Genomic DNA, 17,316 nt, shown 5'->3' with positions numbered 1-17,316 from the left:
TCGTTTTTGTTGGTTGCAGATTCTCTATCTTTTTGTTTTGTCGGATTGTGGAATTTTTTTGTTTTATGCTTAAATTACGAGCCCACAGTAACGGGCCTTTTTAGGGGATAAGATTTAGGCGGAAATCTGGACTATACGTAGGTTTTTCTTATATTTTGGGCTTTAGATTTCAGCCCGTGTGTTCGTATTTATTTTTTTATACAGCAATATATTTATACTAAGGAGCTAAGAGAACAAATTGATATCAAACTTTTCGTTTATGAAATTCAAATTTAAAATTATCATCTATAAGTAAAGAGAAATACCACTAGACCGTAATATTAAGTTGCTCTATGCGTTCATATCTTATTTACCAGTTTATTTATCCAAGTGCAAAACCACTAGTCTCTTAGTTTTAGACTTTTAGTGGGAGTTGTCTTGATACATATAATGTTCAACTCACTTGTTTGCGAGAATGATATATAGTTTTTGTGAGTTCAACACATATCTAGTTGCGGTTGGCCTTGTTGTTGTGGCATACTTGTTGGAGTGTATTAATCTTTATGAATATCCTATCGTTAAAGGATGAGATCACATTACCAATTTAGTGACTAAGTACTTATACGATCACTCGATCTTGAATTTTATATTAAGGGTTGAGAAAAAAAACACTAAAAATACATCAACTTACTATTCAGCACTAGTATTAAATTCTATTACGCAAAATATATCACGAGGAATCTTATGCTCCCTCCACTCCAGGGGGGGTCCACTTAGTTAGATTCAGAATCTTGGTGACGTGGAAAAATTTGTGGTAGTGGTAGAAACTATATAGTATATGCTCAATGTGTCACGTTCTTCAAGCAATGTGGTTGTGGTTGGGTTATGGACCACTTCTCCTTACTCCCTCTGCAGCCATTTGTCTGGTCACGTGTCACGTTTCAATATCTTATACAAAAGCTTTACTATATAAATAATTAAATTAATGTCTCCCCTTCTCTGTTCTTTCTCTCTAAAAATCCAAACCAATAGAAAAGCATGGAAGCTTCCTTCTTTGGAAAAGGAATATTTTTGCACATTGCATTTAAGTGGTAGTAATACTCATTTTGGATGAGTTATTGAGATTTGTGTCTGATACAGATATCAAAATTTTAACTCATATAACGGTTATAAAAGGGTGGTGCATTAAAATATTCTCTTGTTTGGGACAGAATTGCAGAACAACCATTTAGTACTTATAAGTGGAAAGAGATATTCTCCGGATCCCTTCCACCTAATTCATCAAGGCCGGGGATCCGGACCATTAAAATTTGATCTAACGATTAAATTTATTATAATTTTTAAAGTGAGTCCATGTTTGTAGCCGTTAGATCAAATTTTAATGGTCCGAATCCCCGAACTTAGTGGATTAGGAGGAAGGGATCTAGAGATGATCCCTTTCCCTTACAAGTGTAAGTGATGATTTGACCGGGTGATTAGGATTTCGAGTTCAAACTTTCTTTCTTTTCTTTAGTATAGATTAGTATAGCATATTGATTGTAATATAAAAATATTAATACTCACCAATTCAAAAAAAATTCAACATTTTTCTAATAGTAATCTTTTCAACAACAGTACTTGTGGATATAAGTGTTTTTTTTAGAGAAACAGTTAATCGGGGCAATTACTAAAAAAATGCTCAATTGAGAGTGGTAGTTGTTTCCACTAATACCGAAAGAAGTTTCAAGTTTGACTCGTTACAATGGCACAATTTTGTTTGTAAAAGGAATTGAATCCTCTCCTAAGCAGGAGATCAGGATCTTGATATCCTGCTCAAGAGATGATCCAATTCCTTTGTAAAACAAATGTTTGGAAAAATCTTGTCGTTTAATCCAATTTGTTCAAACAAGAAATGGTCCACCTAGATATTTCTTTATGTGCAAGCCAAGAAATCGTTCACGTAAAGTAAAAAACTTGAGAAAGAAGACAATAGTTTAGTATTTTAAAGCGACTCGGATTACTTGAAGCATGGGTTAGTCAGAGGCTGGATGTCGTCACTATAAACAAAGGCTGACGACTACAACACGATCAAATCAAATCAAACATTTTATGTTATTGCTTTTTTAAGCACGCACTGCACATTGCCTTCATCTTGCAGTTTCAGGTATCTTCTTGTTCTTGCTACTGTAGTCTACTTTCACTTAGTAGAATAATTTTACATTCTTGTTCTGTATTAATTTATTTAAGGCATTTTAGTTAGATCGTAATACTAAGTTGCTCGGTGCATTCATATCTTATTTACCAGTTTATTTATCCAAGTGCAAAACCACTAGTCTCTTAGTTTTAGTGGTAGTTGTCTTGATATTTATAATGTTCAACTCACTTGTTTGCGATAATGATATATAGTTTTTGTGAATTCAACACATATCTAGTTGCGGTTGGCCTTGTTATTGTGGCACATTGATTTGTTGGTGTGTATTAATCTTTATGAATATCCTGTCGTTGAAGAACACATTACCAATCAATCTTAGATTTTATATCAAGAGTTGAGAAAAAAATATTAAATATACATCAGTTTATTATTTGACATTTATGTTAATTAGAATGTGAATAACTATACGTTAATTAATAACCAAGTAACCAAGAGAATAATTTTATTACGCAATATATATCACGAGGAATCTTATGCTCTCTCCACTCTAGGAGGGGTCCACTTAGTTAGATTAAGAATCTTGGTGACGTGGAAAATTTTGAGGTAGTGGTAGAAACTATATGCTCAATGTGTCACGTTCTTTACGCAATGTGGTTGTGGTTGGGTTATGGGCCACTTCTATTTACTCTCTCTGTGGCCATTTGTCTGGTCACGTGTCACGTTTCAATATCTTATACAAAAGATCTACTACATTTCTATTAATTAATTAAACATTCTTTGTTAATCACAAGATGATGAAAAGACTACTTAATCTTCTATTACACAAAAAATATGATGGGCAATAAATATAATGTAATTTCATAGGTCTAAATTTTATTATTTTTATTGAAGCATCACCTACATATGATATTAAATTACCTCCAATATTAAAAAACAAGAAACAAAACCAAAACCAAAAAAAAAAAACTAAAAACAAAAACCTCTCACTCTCCCCACATTCTCTCTTTCCCTCTCTTATTCTCATTTTCTAAAAAAATGTGTTCATACATATAAAGTGTGTAGTCAAATGCTAATAAATAATTAAATTGATGTCTCCCTTTCTCTATAAAATCCAAACCAATAAAAAAGCGTGGAAGCTTCCTTCTTTGGAAAAGGGAATATTTTTTGCTCACTGCACTTAAGTGGTAGTAATACTCATTTTGGATGAGTTTAAATATTAAGATTTGTGTTTAACTATTATACAGATATAAAAAATTTAACTTGTTGATGCACAAAACCGGAGGTCTTTGAACAACGTAAATCCGACCGTGAATCTGCAAGAAAGTAAATAACTCAAGATGTATTGTGGTTCACCCCAAGGTTTGGGCTACGTCTACACTAATATTGTATTTCTGAGAGGATTGTGAGGGAGAGAGTGTGAGGATCCTCATGGCCTAGGAATTGGCCTTTGGGGGTGAGAAGGCTTTTCTAATGAATAGAGTAAGCGGTCCTTTTATAGAATAAGGGCTCGTCACTTATTACATATTTGCTCATCTATTTATTACTTAATTACATTTGAGCCTCCCGAGTATTTATACGATATCTAAATACAGAGGCCCTAAGTATGGTATAAACATAACTCATCCAACGGTTATAAAAGGGTGGTGCGTCAAAATGTTCCCTTGTTTGTGACAAAATTGCAGAACAACCATTTAGTACTTAGAAATGTAAGTGATGATTTGATCCAGTGATTAGGATTTCGAGTTCAAATTTTCTTTCTTTTCTTTAGTGTAGAATAGTATAGCATATTGGTTGTACTACAAAAAAAATAATACTCACCAGTTCAAAAAAAAATTCAACGTGTTTCTAATAGTAATCCTTTGAACAATAGTACTTGTGCATGTAAGTGTTTTTTTTAGATAAAACGGTTAATCGAGGCAGATATCCAATTTGAATCCACAAATTACTAAAAGAATGTTCAATTATGAGTGGTAGTTGTTTCCGCTATTAATGAAAGAAGTTTCAAGTTTGACTCACTATGGTGGCATAACTCCGTTTGTAAAATGTATGTTTTAAAAAAGGGTTAATCTCTGTTTACTACCTTGAAATTTCGTGGTTTTCAACATTTAGTACATAGAGTTTTTTTAATCCTAGAGTCATATCTCAAGTCTTAATTTTGGGACAATATCATACATCCGTTAAATTTTCCGTTAGAAATTCTGTAACTGATGATGTGACGCCCACGTGGACAATAACTGAGTGCCACGTGTCAATATAGGCCCAATTCAATATTAAAAAATTAAAAAAAATACAAAAACACAACAAAAACAAAAACAAAAAACAAAAAAACCCAACCTTCCCTCACCCCCACACCCTTTCCCTTCCTTCCCTTCCTTTTTCTATTCTGTAAATCCCAGCACCTCACCTAAATCCCACCCCACCCAAAATCCCATCTCCCTTAAACCACCCCTTAGAAAACTCCGACCCGTCGGGAGGCGGCGGCAAGACGCGCACGAAGGCTGCGAAGGCCAGGTTGTGGTTACCGGTGAGGAATACGTGCTTTTGATTTGGTTTCCTAGAGGGTCAGGCCAGGCTAGGCCAGGTCATTGATGTTGTACAGGACCTCCACAAGTGTTTCAGCAAAGGGTCGAGCATTGATGATTGCTTCATGAGGCCTTCGAACCTTGGCAGCCGCCACGAGCTTAATGACTTCTGTGATTTTCTGGATATTTTTTATGGAATCGATTCGAACTCAGAGCTTACGCAGACCACAGTGGGTTGCTGAAGATCGAGAACGGAGATGTTGGGGTGAGAACGACGATGGGGATTGAAGCTTTACGAAAGCATCAAAATCTCTACAATCTGATTCACCATTGGAGATAGAACCAAATATGGGTATTTGCACGGTGCAGAGCTCAAATCCGTTCACAATAAGCTATTGTAGAAAAATGCTTGAGGTTTGGGCTTGCAGGTGGCAGCGTTGGCCAACGTCCATAAGTTTTGGCAGAGGCTGGTGATGAGGATCAGGAATGAGAGAATGGCAGCTGCGCTGTGCGAGGTGACGCATCGGCATGTGAGAAAGATGAAGAGTGTGATGAGGACAACGATGGGGGTGCTGTGGGCGAGGAGAACAGAGGCATGGAATTGGAGAAGAGAGAAGAGAGAAGGGAGGGAAGGGGTAAGGGTTGCAGAAGAGAGGGGAGGGAGAGGGTGCAGGGGGTGAGTGACAAGTAGGATTTTTTTTTTTTTTTTTTTGTGTTTTTGTATTTTTTTAATTTTTTAATATTTAATTGGGGCCATGTTGGCACGTGGCGCTCATTTACTGTCCATATGAGTATCACGTCATCAGTTAACAGAATTTCTAACGGAAAAATTAACAAATGTATGAAATTATCCTAAAATTAAGACTTGAAGTATAACTCTGGGATAAAAAAAAAACTTAATGTATCAAATGTTGAAAACCACAAAATTTTAAGATAGTAAATAGAGATTAACCCTTTAAAAAATCTTGTCGTTTAATACAATTTGCTCAAACAAGAAATGGTCCACCTAGATATTTCTTTATGTGCAAGCCAAGAAATCTAACGATTTCATCGTTCACGTAAAAAATAATACTTGAGCAAGTAGACAAACCTCTGACTATAACACAATCAAATCAATTCAAACCTTTAAGTTATTGCTTTTTCAAGCACGCACTGCGCATTGCCTTCAGCTTGCGGTTTCAGGTATCTTCTTGTTCTTGCTATTGCAATCTACTTTCACTTAGACTTACTTCAACTCTTAAAATAAAACTCAAATTTTAGATTTTAAATTTATTTCAACTTGCTCTAACTTTTGGAGTAAAAATGAGTTAAAACTCAAAACTCATTTTTGAGCCAAATTGAGTTCAGAATTCTTTCTGAGTTAGTGGGGCTGACCTACCATATATGTATATATTTTCTAGTTTTATATTTATAAATTCATTGAATCTAACGGTTAAGATCTAATTTGATGAAATTTAATGGTTAAAAAAAAATATATAACGGTCAAAATTTAAATCCAACAGGTAAAGTAATTAAAAAAAATCTTTTATGTGTTTCATATTCTTTCATAGTGTTTCACAAGTTTCATGATGTCGATTAGTGATTTTTCAATATTTGTAGGAATTTAAATATTTTTAGGTTAAAATGTTCATAAAATTAAATTTAGATAGTCTACATAATTTTTTCTTTTTAAAAGTTACTTTAAGAAAGAAAAAAAAGCCTAAATTCATCATTCAATAATTCGGGGCTAAAATTTTAACCTAGAAGGGTTGGACCAAAAAAGTTGTTTCTAGGTTAAGCCTAATTTTTTTGTGCCAAAAAATTTTAGGTTTTAACGCAAGGTTTGGAGATGGTTATAGTAGAATAATTTAACATTCTTGTTATGTATTATTTATCTTAGGTATTTTAGCTAAACCAGTATTTGAAATTAGCATAATTCGTCACTTTAGTTCTTGAGATTTAAAGTTAATAGGACTGGTCCCCGAGTTTATTCATCGTCATTTATTTTGGTCATTTCGTGAAAAATCTTCATTAAATAAGGATAAAATGACAAAAATACCCTTAATTTTGTCAAATCATTTTGGTCTGTTGTTAATTAATTGAGTGTATTCTTGCCATTTTACTCCTTATTAAGTAGAGATTTTCACAAAAGAACTAAAATGATTGATTATGGGCAAACTCAATGATCACTTCCATCGATTTCAAACCTCAGGAATTAAAGTGAAGACCAATCTCAGTGACTATTTAGGCTAAAATGCCTTTATCTTAAATTAATCTTCCTTTTTTGTTTGTGCTTTTGGAATGGATTTAGTTTCTCGTTATATTATTTTTACTTCGGTGCACTTTATCTTTTTCAGGTCATTTATTTCGATGTATTTATAATAAGTGAAAGTTCTTTTGTTTATTTCTAAATCACTCACTAGGCACTATGATATTTTGTCCGTCACATTCAAATTGTTTTATGGCCTTTTTAATCTTAAATTTTCTACTCTAGCTACTCCAAGTCAGTTGATGGTTCGCCCACAATCACACCAAAAAGGATGAACAAGGCCAGGCGGGGAAAAAAAGGTATTATCATGATGAGTTTTAAATTAGATCGGTAGTTTGCCTCAAATCATAATTAAAGCCTTACTAATAACACCGTCAGCTGAATTTGCATGTCTAGATCTTGACCGTTGAAATCCTATCGTTCAAATATTAGTGCATTCCTGACACTGTATAACGTAAAAATATCCACAAATAATGAGAAAAAAAGTGTGTGAGAAATTAAAACGTCCAAGAGTATACGAGGAAGAAAAAAAGCCGTAGATGATTCCCATTTCCCACTCAACAACCACCTCATTCATTCTTGCGTCTTCCCCATTAAAAATTTAAAATATGGCAACAGGCGAAACGACGCCGCACTGAGATATTTTTTAGTATGATCAGCATACGGGATGATATATTACATGTCACTAAACAAATGATGAGATATGTGTGCTAAAAAGTTAATAACTTAAAAAATAAAATTTTCTACCATTCTTATTAAAACACGTAATGTACCACTTGTATTATAATCACAACTAAAAATTTCTCCCGCACCGAGATTAACACAACTAAAACACGAGGGCTTATTAGGAATCTTGAATGTAAAATAACGCTTTGGATTTTTCTATCTTAACATTTAGGAAACCCTACAGGCTACGGCCACCGCAGCACTTAATTTAATTAATACCTGACTAAATCAAACTGTAAAGTGCACAAATGGACCTGAGCTTTGTCAGTTTTGTGAAATAGCAATACGAACAAAATGCTTTTACAATCACACCCAAAATATCATTTTTTTTTGTCGCAATTGGGCGCCCCAACTTCTCACAATGTCTTATTTTCAAGGTATTTTTAGTCACTTATGATTTTCAAGTCATTTTCACAACTTGAGCACTTGAAGCTAAATATCTCAGTCCACAACCACCTTATTGTAGCTAAATCATGTGTTAATTCGACCTTTTATTTTCTAAAAAGATAAAAAAAAATAGCAATTTCTATAGTTTTTTTAAAACTCATTAAATCTATGTCCTAGTCGAGTGAAGCGATGACAACAGCCTTGAACATGAGAGTTTCTTGTGTCCAACTAGTCCTATGTGGCCCCAAACAAATATTTTCAAATGGTTAAGCCCTACATACAGGAGGCGAGGTAGGGTTTTTGTTCATCTTAAGGTCCGATCGTCAGACCCCAAATTTTCTCTTTAAAAAGAGATGCATATTTGTTACATGTTTTGTTATTTGGGCCGTGAATCGTAAATTGTTTTAGAATAAGTGGTAACTGCACAAAAATGAAAGAGTAGAAGTCCCACTGTGTAAATTTTCTTATGTAAATAAAAGAGAAAAAGCGAAATCTCGGTGTACAATTCTCGGAATAGAAAAGGGGAAGTTTGAAATATTTGGGGACCGTGTGAGGAGGAGACCAAATCGCGAGCGACAGCTGCTCTGAGAAAAAGAGGCGGTCTTTAGTTTCCAAAAAAAAAAAAAAAGGAGGCGGTCGTTGTGATTTGTTCGAAGAAGACCCAACAAACCACCAAACACAAAAGCAAAACTCGGAGGCTTAAATATTTTCTCTCATTGGTGGAGAGGAAGAAGAAGGGCGGTGGCGGCGATGATTTCTGGTGAAACCCCATAAAACCTAAGAATTTCGATATGTTTCAGCTCTGCAGTTGCAATTGCAATTGCACCCTCTCCTCTCTCCTCCTCGTTGTCCCTCCCTTTCTTCCTCTCACCTGAACCCCTTGCGAGTCCCCCCCTTCTCTCTCTCTCTCTCTCCTCCCTGGTATGCTTCTTACCGTGTCTCCGATCTTCGTTTTCTGTTTCTGCATCTATTTTTTTTTTTTTTTGATATTGTGTTTTTTTATGTGTATTTTATTAAATTTTTGTTTGTGTTTGGCGGCTGAGAAATGGCGTCTCCACGAAACCTGGAGGATTTTCTGAGTTTTTTTTTTCTCGGCAACCAAACATAGCGTTAGGATTCTTCCAGATTCGATTTATTTGCTTATTTAATTAGGATGATTCTGTTTTTGTGAGTTTTTTTTTTCTTCTCGGCAACTGAACATAGCGTTAGGATTCTTCCAGATTCGATTTATTTGCTTATTTAATTATGATTATTCTGTTTATTGCTGTGGAAATTGGAATTTGTGCGGCTTAGGTTTTTATTGGGTTGAAGAAAATGAATCGGATTATAAGTGTTTAATTTTTGGATTAATTTGAATTGATTCGGCTATAACTGCACAGCTAGGGTTTTATTTTGTTGTTTTTTGATTTGGATTTTTGATGATGATGAATTGGTGATGCAGAACCATGCCGACTTTCACTGCCATAGCTTTAGATAGGTTGTTAGAACCTGGAGCTTCTTCCGAATCCGCTGACATGTCATCTCTTCCGAATTCCAATTCGAAGCCTTTTTCGAGTTCAATGCCGGTTCCTGACTCCAAGCTGGAGAGGAGGAACAGCACCTCCGCTGTGGAGAAGAGGCCAAATCGACCTCCGATTACGCCGGCCCTTTACGCTACTCCGGAGGCCACACCGCTCCCGGATTCGCCTACTTCATTTACTCCCTCGCCTTACATCATCAACCACAAGCGCCGTGGTCCAAGGCTTATGAAGAGTTACTCGGAGCAGGATGTGTCATTGCACCAGAAAGCTGGAGATATGGAGAAGCTCAATGGGGATGTCAACGACGCTGAGGCCAAGGGGGTGAAGCTCAATGGGGATGTCAACAACGCAGAGGCAAAGGTGGCAAATTTGCCTGTGGATGATGTGGATACTTTTACTTTCCCCAAGCCTGTTGAAGTGCATCATTCGAATGGCATCCATCATTTCGAGAGCAGCAATGGGAAGCTTGGGACCAGTAATGGGCAACTTAGAGGCATTAATGTGGAACTAGGTACTAGTAGCGAGCGTGAAGATAGCTTCTATGTGCCTAACAAGAGAAGCAGTAATGTGGAACTGAGTAATGCTTCTGCTAGGGAAGATGATTTGTTGAAGCAACCTGCCATGAGTCCAGGAAGAGATAGTGAATGTGAGGATTTCTTTGATCCAAAAGACTCCATGAGTGTCGCAAGTTACAACACGGATGGAGAGGGAAGTGTTTGGGCTGAGCGTTCTCCACAGACCAGTACACCCACGGGGGAATTTTATGATGCTTGGGATGGTATGTAGCTTGGTTTTTTGGTTAAATTTATTTCCTTTCATTTGCTTATTTGTTTTTCTTGAATATGCTTTGTCCATATATCCGTGAATTAATTGAGCACCATGATTGAAGATTGGAATATGCTGATTTTTCCCTAGTTTGGTATCTTTACATAGAATATGGTGTATATTTCTTTTCCCTTCTATACATGAAGGGATGTGCAATTTGGCGGGATCATATGTTTTCAGCTCTTACGTGAATTTTGATTTGTTTTGAGCATGTCGACTGTAACTCTACGTTTGTAATTACTCATGTTAGATAACTTGACTCATTCGTTTAACTCTGTCTTGTTTTGGTTGACATGCATATCTCATGAATTAGAAACTCAGTAGCCGGATGTTTTCATTTTGAACCAAACTCATTTCTTATGTCTTCATAAAGTAAAAACCACCTGATCCGAGTACTAGCAGAACTTACCTGTTGTGTTCGATACTTGTGTTGATAAGTTTTGTTATTTTTCGATTCATATCAAGTAATAGTTTACTCTTAACTCATCCTACCCTATGCTATAGTTAATCCTAATTTGTTTTTTCGTATTGGGCGCTACTTGTGTTACTGTGTCAATATGTCATTTTGAAAGTTTCTGTTCATTTTCATATTGGGTTTGCGGTGTGTCATAGTGTTGCTCAAAATTGACATCCCCGTCTTTCTATGACATAGAAAAGGTTCATTATTTATGAGATTGGTATTAAATCGCTAATTATGATTAAAGGTACAAACATGCTGGTTCTCTATAGATACCCTAGTCTGTGAATTATTGAAATGGCATTTAAATCAAAACATTCTATGCATGTCTTCTTTGTGTGTTTTTGAGATTAAAAGAACACTTGATTTCTCCAGTTCAGAAGTTTGGTTTCAATTTATGACAAGATTTCAAGATTTGGATGCTTAATCTTTGAATGTCTGTAATCCACCTTGTTCAATTTAAAAGCACTACAGTTATAAAATTTTGGCAGTATTGACCAACTTACTTTTTTTGTTACTCTGCGCAGAACTTTCATCTGAGAGCGGGCATGGGCAGCAGCTTTCTGTTTCTGACCTTGACGTTGAATTGCGTGAAATGAGATTGAGCCTTATAATGGAGATGGAGAAGCGGAAGCAAGCAGAAGAATCCATGAATAACATGCAAAGGCAGTGGCAGAGGATTAGGGAACAGTTATCTCTTGTAGGATTGACACTCCCTGAAGATCCTGCTGCTGCAAGTGGTCCTGAGCAACTAGGTTCTGATCCTGCAGAAGATCTGTGCCAACAAGTTTATCTTGCTAGGTTTGTATCAAATTCTATTGGGAGGGGATTGATAAGGGCTGAGATGGAGTTGGAGATGGAAGCTCAGATCGAGTCAAAGAATTTTGAAATTGCTCGGTTGATGGACAAACTCCGTAACTATGAGGCAATGAATCAGGAAATGGTTCAGAGGAATCAGGACGTTCTCGGTGAGACTTCTATACCTTTTGCCTCTTGTTTATTTCTTGATTCCTAAGGCTCGAGGTATTATATTATTTGTTAAATCAAAAGCATTTTCGATGCCCACCTCAGTTGAACTATGTCTTCTTCCCCACGTTTAGCCAGTAACCTGTATGAGGTTTGAACATATGTCACCCTCCTAATGTGCATCATTTGGGCCTTTGATCTACCTCGCGTTATTAGCTCACCTAAGTTTTACTTTTTGGTTTCGTGTAGAGATGGCACGGCGCGACAGGGAGAGAAGGGAAAGAAGACAAAGATGGGTATGGGGCTCGATTGCTACTGCCTTAACACTGGGTACCGCAGCCTTGGCGTACTCTTATATCCCGTCTAGCAGGGGATCGCCAACCTTCGAGTCCGAGGTTCCTGAGAGTAGCGATGCAGGCAAATGATAATCACTTTACTTTGCAACCGTGACTCTATGCCGTAGAACAGAAGGAGAAAATAAAAGGTCTTCTACTATGCCACATCCTTTGTGGATAACATTCTCTTGCTCTTTTATCAGTTAGATTTTCCTATGATCTGAGGATGTACAGTTCTACAGAAAATAATTAAAGTTTTGCCCGTCACTGGCATATCGGAATGTTTATAGTCCTCGTTTGAAGTCATAAAGTTTGAGCTTCGGGTTGTCTCGAAGCGTTTATACACAATTGTATGCCCGTTAAAGTATTCGTCTGATTTAATGATTTTTGAGTAGTGTAAGGTGGTTTGAAAATTCGCAACACCCCGCGCCCATCGGGGATCAGTTTTCCGGTGCCCTAAACCCTAAACCCCTAAGACTTGCAGTTTGGTTTGGCGATATTCGATTCTGTTTTTGCAATTTCATTTAAATTTAGCTGGGTTTCAATTCCTCATTCGCATTCGTCACTTGGGTTAATCCTAGTGACCCGATGGCCGATCTATTAGGCTTTTCGTTTGGCCCCATGGAAAGGAAAGTTGTAAAGAATTTTTTTTTATTTCTTACATGTAAGGAGTCATTTTTTCTTTGAAAAAAAAAAAAAAAAACAATGTGTGGGTATTATGACTTCGTTTTTTCTTGGTTTTTTTTTCGAGGTTAATGGTGGTATTGTGGTTTTAATTATATATTTTGGACAGTTCTGAGATTTGCAGTGAACAAATACTAAGGGGCAAGGAGCGAGGCATTCTAGCAGATGTGGTTAGACCATTAGCTAAGAAAAGCATGCTCGTACTCAGTGGTGGATCTAGGCCAATCGTGTTTTGTTGTTTTAATTAAATAATTTTCGTTTTTTTTCATCGAAAAATTTAGCCGAGCACTTGCAGAGCATTTCGTTATCTTCCTAGTTCTATTGACAAGTTCGAAGGTGTGATGCCAAGCTTTACCTACCAAGGCGTGCTGCTAAAGCTTTGTCCTGAGGGCTGTTGAGTAAGTGCCAAAGCCTGTTGAATACTGTCTAAGAGGCATTTCATCGAACAGTTTGTAGGCATACTCAGGTCCCATACCAGATAATCATACAGAATTCCGTCGATCTTCTGGAACTAAAGTTGACCCCTTGGATCCGCCCTATATAGAGGTGCAACTCGGGCAGGTTGAAAGATCAACCCAATCCTAACCTAACTCTTACAATTCGGGCACGGGGTCAGATTGAGTTTCATTCGGATTAATTTGGGCTCAAGTTTAATTGGGTTAGGATTTACTTAAGTTGGGTTCGGTTTGCCCAATTTTTTCAAATTTAATCTTGTAACAACTTAGTTTTCAATAATTCCTAAAAAAATTAAGCCAAGTAGCATCAAAGCTAGCTAACTTTAATTTCATAAATCTACTAAAGTTTTAGGATTTAAAGATTACGAATATGGGCTGACTAATCAAAACCTCTTATTCCCTCAAAGCTTAAGTAATTTTTAAGGGTAATTTATTAAAAAAAATATTAGAAATGACGTTGGTTTTTGGACTTGGCTCACTTGGGTGTGTTAGAGCATTAATTGATATGCATTACAATTTGGTTAGATTGAATTTGGTTAGTCAGGTTGAGTTGGAGATGAACGGACAAATAATCAACTCAACTTAACCCAATTAATGAACGGGTTGAAATTGGGTAGGGTTTGAACGGGCTATAACTAAAAAAAAAAAAAAAAAAAACCACTTGTTCAGATTTAATGTCAAATTGGACATGTACGGGTTTAGATTGGTCCAACTCAAGTTGACTCCTACTCTTATACTCGAGTTTAAATTTCCCTCTCTCTATATTAAAATGATATACAATTCCATCTTGTAAACAAAAAAGATAAATTGAGCTAGAAATTCAAATGGTGAGGGGTAATTTGAATACAACGATAACGTGAATATAGCTCCCAAATAAAAAGGTACAAAAACAAAGGGCAAATAATAAACGACGCCGTCTCAGTGGTTTATCCGCTGGTAAGATAAAACAGAGGGAAAGAGTGTCATCAGGTACTCTGGATCTCCGACAATGGAGCTACCTCTGCACATGTCAGCAATTCTTCCCAGAGAAAACTCCCCCACCCATTACCGCCATTCCACCTTCTTCACAACCCAAAACCACAACACTTCTCTCTTCCCCCATTTCTCCAAATACTCACAATTCCAGGCAAAAAATAGAAGAAATTGGACCCCCAAAACTTGTATTAGCCGCTACAAATCAGCGTCTCAGGATCACCGAACAAGAACAGTCCCAGGAGGAAGAGGAAGAAGAAGAAGAGGAAGAAGATGCAGGGGAGGAGGATGAGGAAGAAGAAGAGTACGATTATTCGGAGGACGAGTCTTCTTTGCTGTCTCTGAGTGAGAAGCCTGACAGAAACATGGCTTTGCTCGATGAGTACGAGATGGAGGAGCACGAGTACGCCGCCGATCCAAATCATCGGAGCGGTAAAATTTGATAAAATCTCTTCTGGGTTTCGTTTAATTTTAGCTGAGGAATTTTGGGTGTTATAAAGTGTTGGAGTTGTGGGTTTGATTGAGTTAAAAATGCAGGGTATGTGGCTGTGCTGGGGAAGCCGAATGTGGGAAAGAGTACACTTTCGAATCAAATGGTTGGTCAGAAGTTGTCCATTGTTACTGATAAACCTCACACTACCCGGCATCGAATTCTCGGTGTATGTTCTGGCACAGACTATCAGGTTTGTTCTTAGCTGATGTTGTTGTTGGTTTTGTTTCAGTTGTTTATATGTATATGTTTTGAAATCTCATTGAAACCGGTGGGAAATGTTGTGATTCATATATTGTTATAACAATGGTATAGTTCGATTACTTGATATACAAGGAAATATAAAGGAAATGTTACTACGGTGAAGTTTCTAAGGTTCGGGAATAAGAGCCGACTAATATCTTGTTTTGGACACAAGTAATACTTTATTGACGGTTTCTGAAGTTCTGGTGATGCATATGGGTTTGACATAAGGATTTGTATGCAGATGATACTTTATGACACACCGGGTGTTATGGAGAAGAGAATGCACAAGTTGGATTCTATGATGATGAAGAATGTCCGGAGTGCTACAGTTAATGCAGACTGTGTAGTTGTTCTTGTTGATGCATGTAAAGTGCCTGAAAAAGTATGCTTCTTTATTTGTAGGATTGCATATGAAACTCTGTCCTCTTGTCCTTAGATCATTTTCTCGTTTCTAGATTGATGAAGTGTTGGAAGAAGGTGTGGGTAACCAGACGGAAAGCTTGCCGCCCATTTTGCTGGTTATGAATAAGAAGGATTTGATTAAACCTGGTGAAATTGCAAAGAAACTAGAGGTCAGCATTTGTTTACGCGTATAACTACACATGTAATTTCCGGATCTTGTTGTCTAAGCTACTTGTTTTGATCCTAAATAAGAATTACATCTTTTACAGTGGTATGAGAAATTTACAAACGTTGACGAGGTCATACCTGTGAGTGCCAAACTTGGACAGGGAGTGGAAGATGTCAAGCATTGGATTTTATCAAAACTTCCTTTTGGGCCAGCATATTATCCGAAGGTACTTGGAATTTCATGTTATAGGCTCATGATTACCCTCCCTTTCTTTGAAACTAAAGACCTTAATGGTGTTCCTGTTTCATGTCCGTGAATGTTCTATTCTCGCCTTATCCCAACCATTAGGATTCATGTGCAGAATTGCACGGTAGTAATAAATGTCATAAGACTTTCTACAATCAGACCTCACATTCTAAGGGCACATAGAATCCTAAAAGAAAATAGCTTCTGTTGTAGGTTTTCTGGCATTGGATTCACAATGCTTTCCATCCTAAAGAGAAAACTGCATCGGTGTAGAACTTTTGAAAGTTAGTTCCCCTTAAGCAGTAGTAAAAATTTGTCTTCCGTATTCTTATTCAAAGTGTAAATTTATACCTCTCAAGAATATCCAAAAGTGTTATTTTCATGTATGGATAACATATCTTTATTCTCTATGAGTTCTTAGGACATTGTCAGTGAGCACCCAGAAAGATTCTTTGTATCTGAAATTGTTCGAGAAAAGATCTTTATGCAATACCGTAAAGAGATTCCTTATTCATGTCAGGTAAGTAGTTTAGAAGCTCAAAAGATTTGGCTTGTGAGGAATGGTACCCCATCCCTAGAGAGAAGCAGAAAGAAGAAGATAATATTCCTAGTTGTTTTTCTCCAGGTGAATGTCGTGAGCTACAAAACTAGGCCAATGGCAAAAGATTTTATACAAGTGGAAATTGTCGTTGAAAAAAACTCACAGAAGATCATTGTTATTGGAAAAGTAAGTAATCTTCAGTTGCATATTTTGTATGCTTCATGCAAACTATATCGAAATTTATGTATCTTCTTGATCAAAGGTTTAATTTGATATGGTGCATAAAGGCATGTATCACAAAAAGCTACAGAGCTTTCATGTGTGATCACTGTCGGAAGAGATAGCTCGATCGCTGATTTTATATCCTGAGTCATTTTGTAGGAAGGGAGAGCTCTGAAACTACTTGCAACTGCTGCTCGACTCAACATAGAAAACTTTTTGCAGAAGAAAGTTTTTCTAGAGGTACCAAGTTATACTATGACCGATACTGTGCACAAACTATGTCAAATTGTTTTAATTGGCCATTGTCCTGCGCTTAATGCATTCTGTGGGTAGTTCGGCTGCAGCATTATCTCCTCACTTTTACTTCGTTTGTCACTTCTTATATAGAAGATATCCACCTTACAGGACTATATTCATGCTTTAAACAGGTTGTAGTGAAGGTTAAAGAGAATTGGCGGCAAGACGAAGTTCTTCTGAAGAATTATGGCTATGGGGGTCAAATTCAAGCATTTTGATGTTGTGGCCTCTACAACCAGTCCGTATCCATTGGAGAACACAAGCGAGGATGACCGTATCATTTAGGCTACACGAGTGCTGTCTTTGAGATGGTTTTGATGTCGTTGATTAACATAGATACCTCCCGTTTCTTTTTGTTAGCTGGATGGTATAATTGTGATCTCACTGGGAAGATATTCTCAAGCATTCTTCTAAGAGTTAGCAATGGCATTTTCCCAAAGCCAAAGGTTCTGTTACTTGTAGAACCCCCTTCTCTATCTCTCTCTCTCTCTCTCTC

General features: G+C 36.8%; 2 protein-coding genes across 3 annotated transcripts; both read left to right on the top strand.

The window, feature by feature from the left end:
• Nucleotides 1-5,764: 5,764 nt before the first annotated feature.
• Nucleotides 5,765-12,480, top strand: LOC103401295 (uncharacterized). Of its 2 annotated transcripts, XM_070808437.1 has the most exons (5): nucleotides 5,765-5,814; nucleotides 7,106-7,179; nucleotides 9,435-10,291; nucleotides 11,323-11,763; nucleotides 12,011-12,480. In XM_070808437.1, the coding sequence occupies exons 3-5, from the start codon at nucleotides 9,439-9,441 to the stop codon at nucleotides 12,184-12,186; spliced, it is 1,470 nt and encodes a 489-aa protein (XP_070664538.1). In that variant the 5' UTR covers nucleotides 5,765-5,814; nucleotides 7,106-7,179; nucleotides 9,435-9,438; the 3' UTR covers nucleotides 12,187-12,480. The 2 variants fall into 2 exon arrangements, with proteins under 2 accessions (XP_070664538.1, XP_008338230.2); XM_008340008.4 differs by lacking the exons at nucleotides 5,765-5,814; nucleotides 7,106-7,179 and adding an exon at nucleotides 8,370-8,914.
• Nucleotides 12,481-13,686: 1,206 nt separating this feature from the next.
• LOC103402282 (GTPase ERA-like, chloroplastic) lies at nucleotides 13,687-17,284 on the top strand. The gene is made up of 10 exons (XM_029098060.1): nucleotides 13,687-13,770; nucleotides 14,117-14,639; nucleotides 14,745-14,890; nucleotides 15,185-15,325; nucleotides 15,399-15,515; nucleotides 15,615-15,740; nucleotides 16,182-16,280; nucleotides 16,386-16,487; nucleotides 16,683-16,763; nucleotides 16,952-17,284. Exons 1-10 carry the CDS (start codon nucleotides 13,687-13,689, stop codon nucleotides 17,036-17,038), a joined length of 1,506 nt encoding a protein of 501 aa, XP_028953893.1. The 3' UTR covers nucleotides 17,039-17,284.
• The last annotated feature ends 32 nt before the right edge of the window (nucleotides 17,285-17,316 follow it).

This window comes from Malus domestica, chromosome 02, assembly GCF_042453785.1.
Source record: "Malus domestica chromosome 02, GDT2T_hap1".
Lineage (NCBI taxonomy): Eukaryota > Viridiplantae > Streptophyta > Magnoliopsida > Rosales > Rosaceae > Malus > Malus domestica.
Note: the sequence above shows the minus strand (reverse complement) of the source record. Positions and strands in the feature narration are given on the sequence as shown.

Bases quoted from the DNA above. Each gene is read 5' to 3' on its own strand.
- LOC103401295 (XM_070808437.1), top strand. From the start codon at position 9,439: ATGCCGACTTTCACTGCCATAGCTTTAGATAGGTTGTTAGAACCTGGA. The intron at 10,292-11,322 runs GTATGTAGCTTG...TACTCTGCGCAG, and splicing joins ATTTTATGATGCTTGGGATG to AACTTTCATCTGAGAGCGGG. The intron at 11,764-12,010 runs GTGAGACTTCTA...GGTTTCGTGTAG, and splicing joins GAGGAATCAGGACGTTCTCG to AGATGGCACGGCGCGACAGG.
- LOC103402282 (XM_029098060.1), top strand. From the start codon at position 13,687: ATGACGTTGGTTTTTGGACTTGGCTCACTTGGGTGTGTTAGAGCATTA. The intron at 14,891-15,184 runs GTTTGTTCTTAG...ATTTGTATGCAG, and splicing joins GTTCTGGCACAGACTATCAG to ATGATACTTTATGACACACC. The intron at 16,764-16,951 runs GTACCAAGTTAT...TGCTTTAAACAG, and splicing joins AGAAGAAAGTTTTTCTAGAG to GTTGTAGTGAAGGTTAAAGA.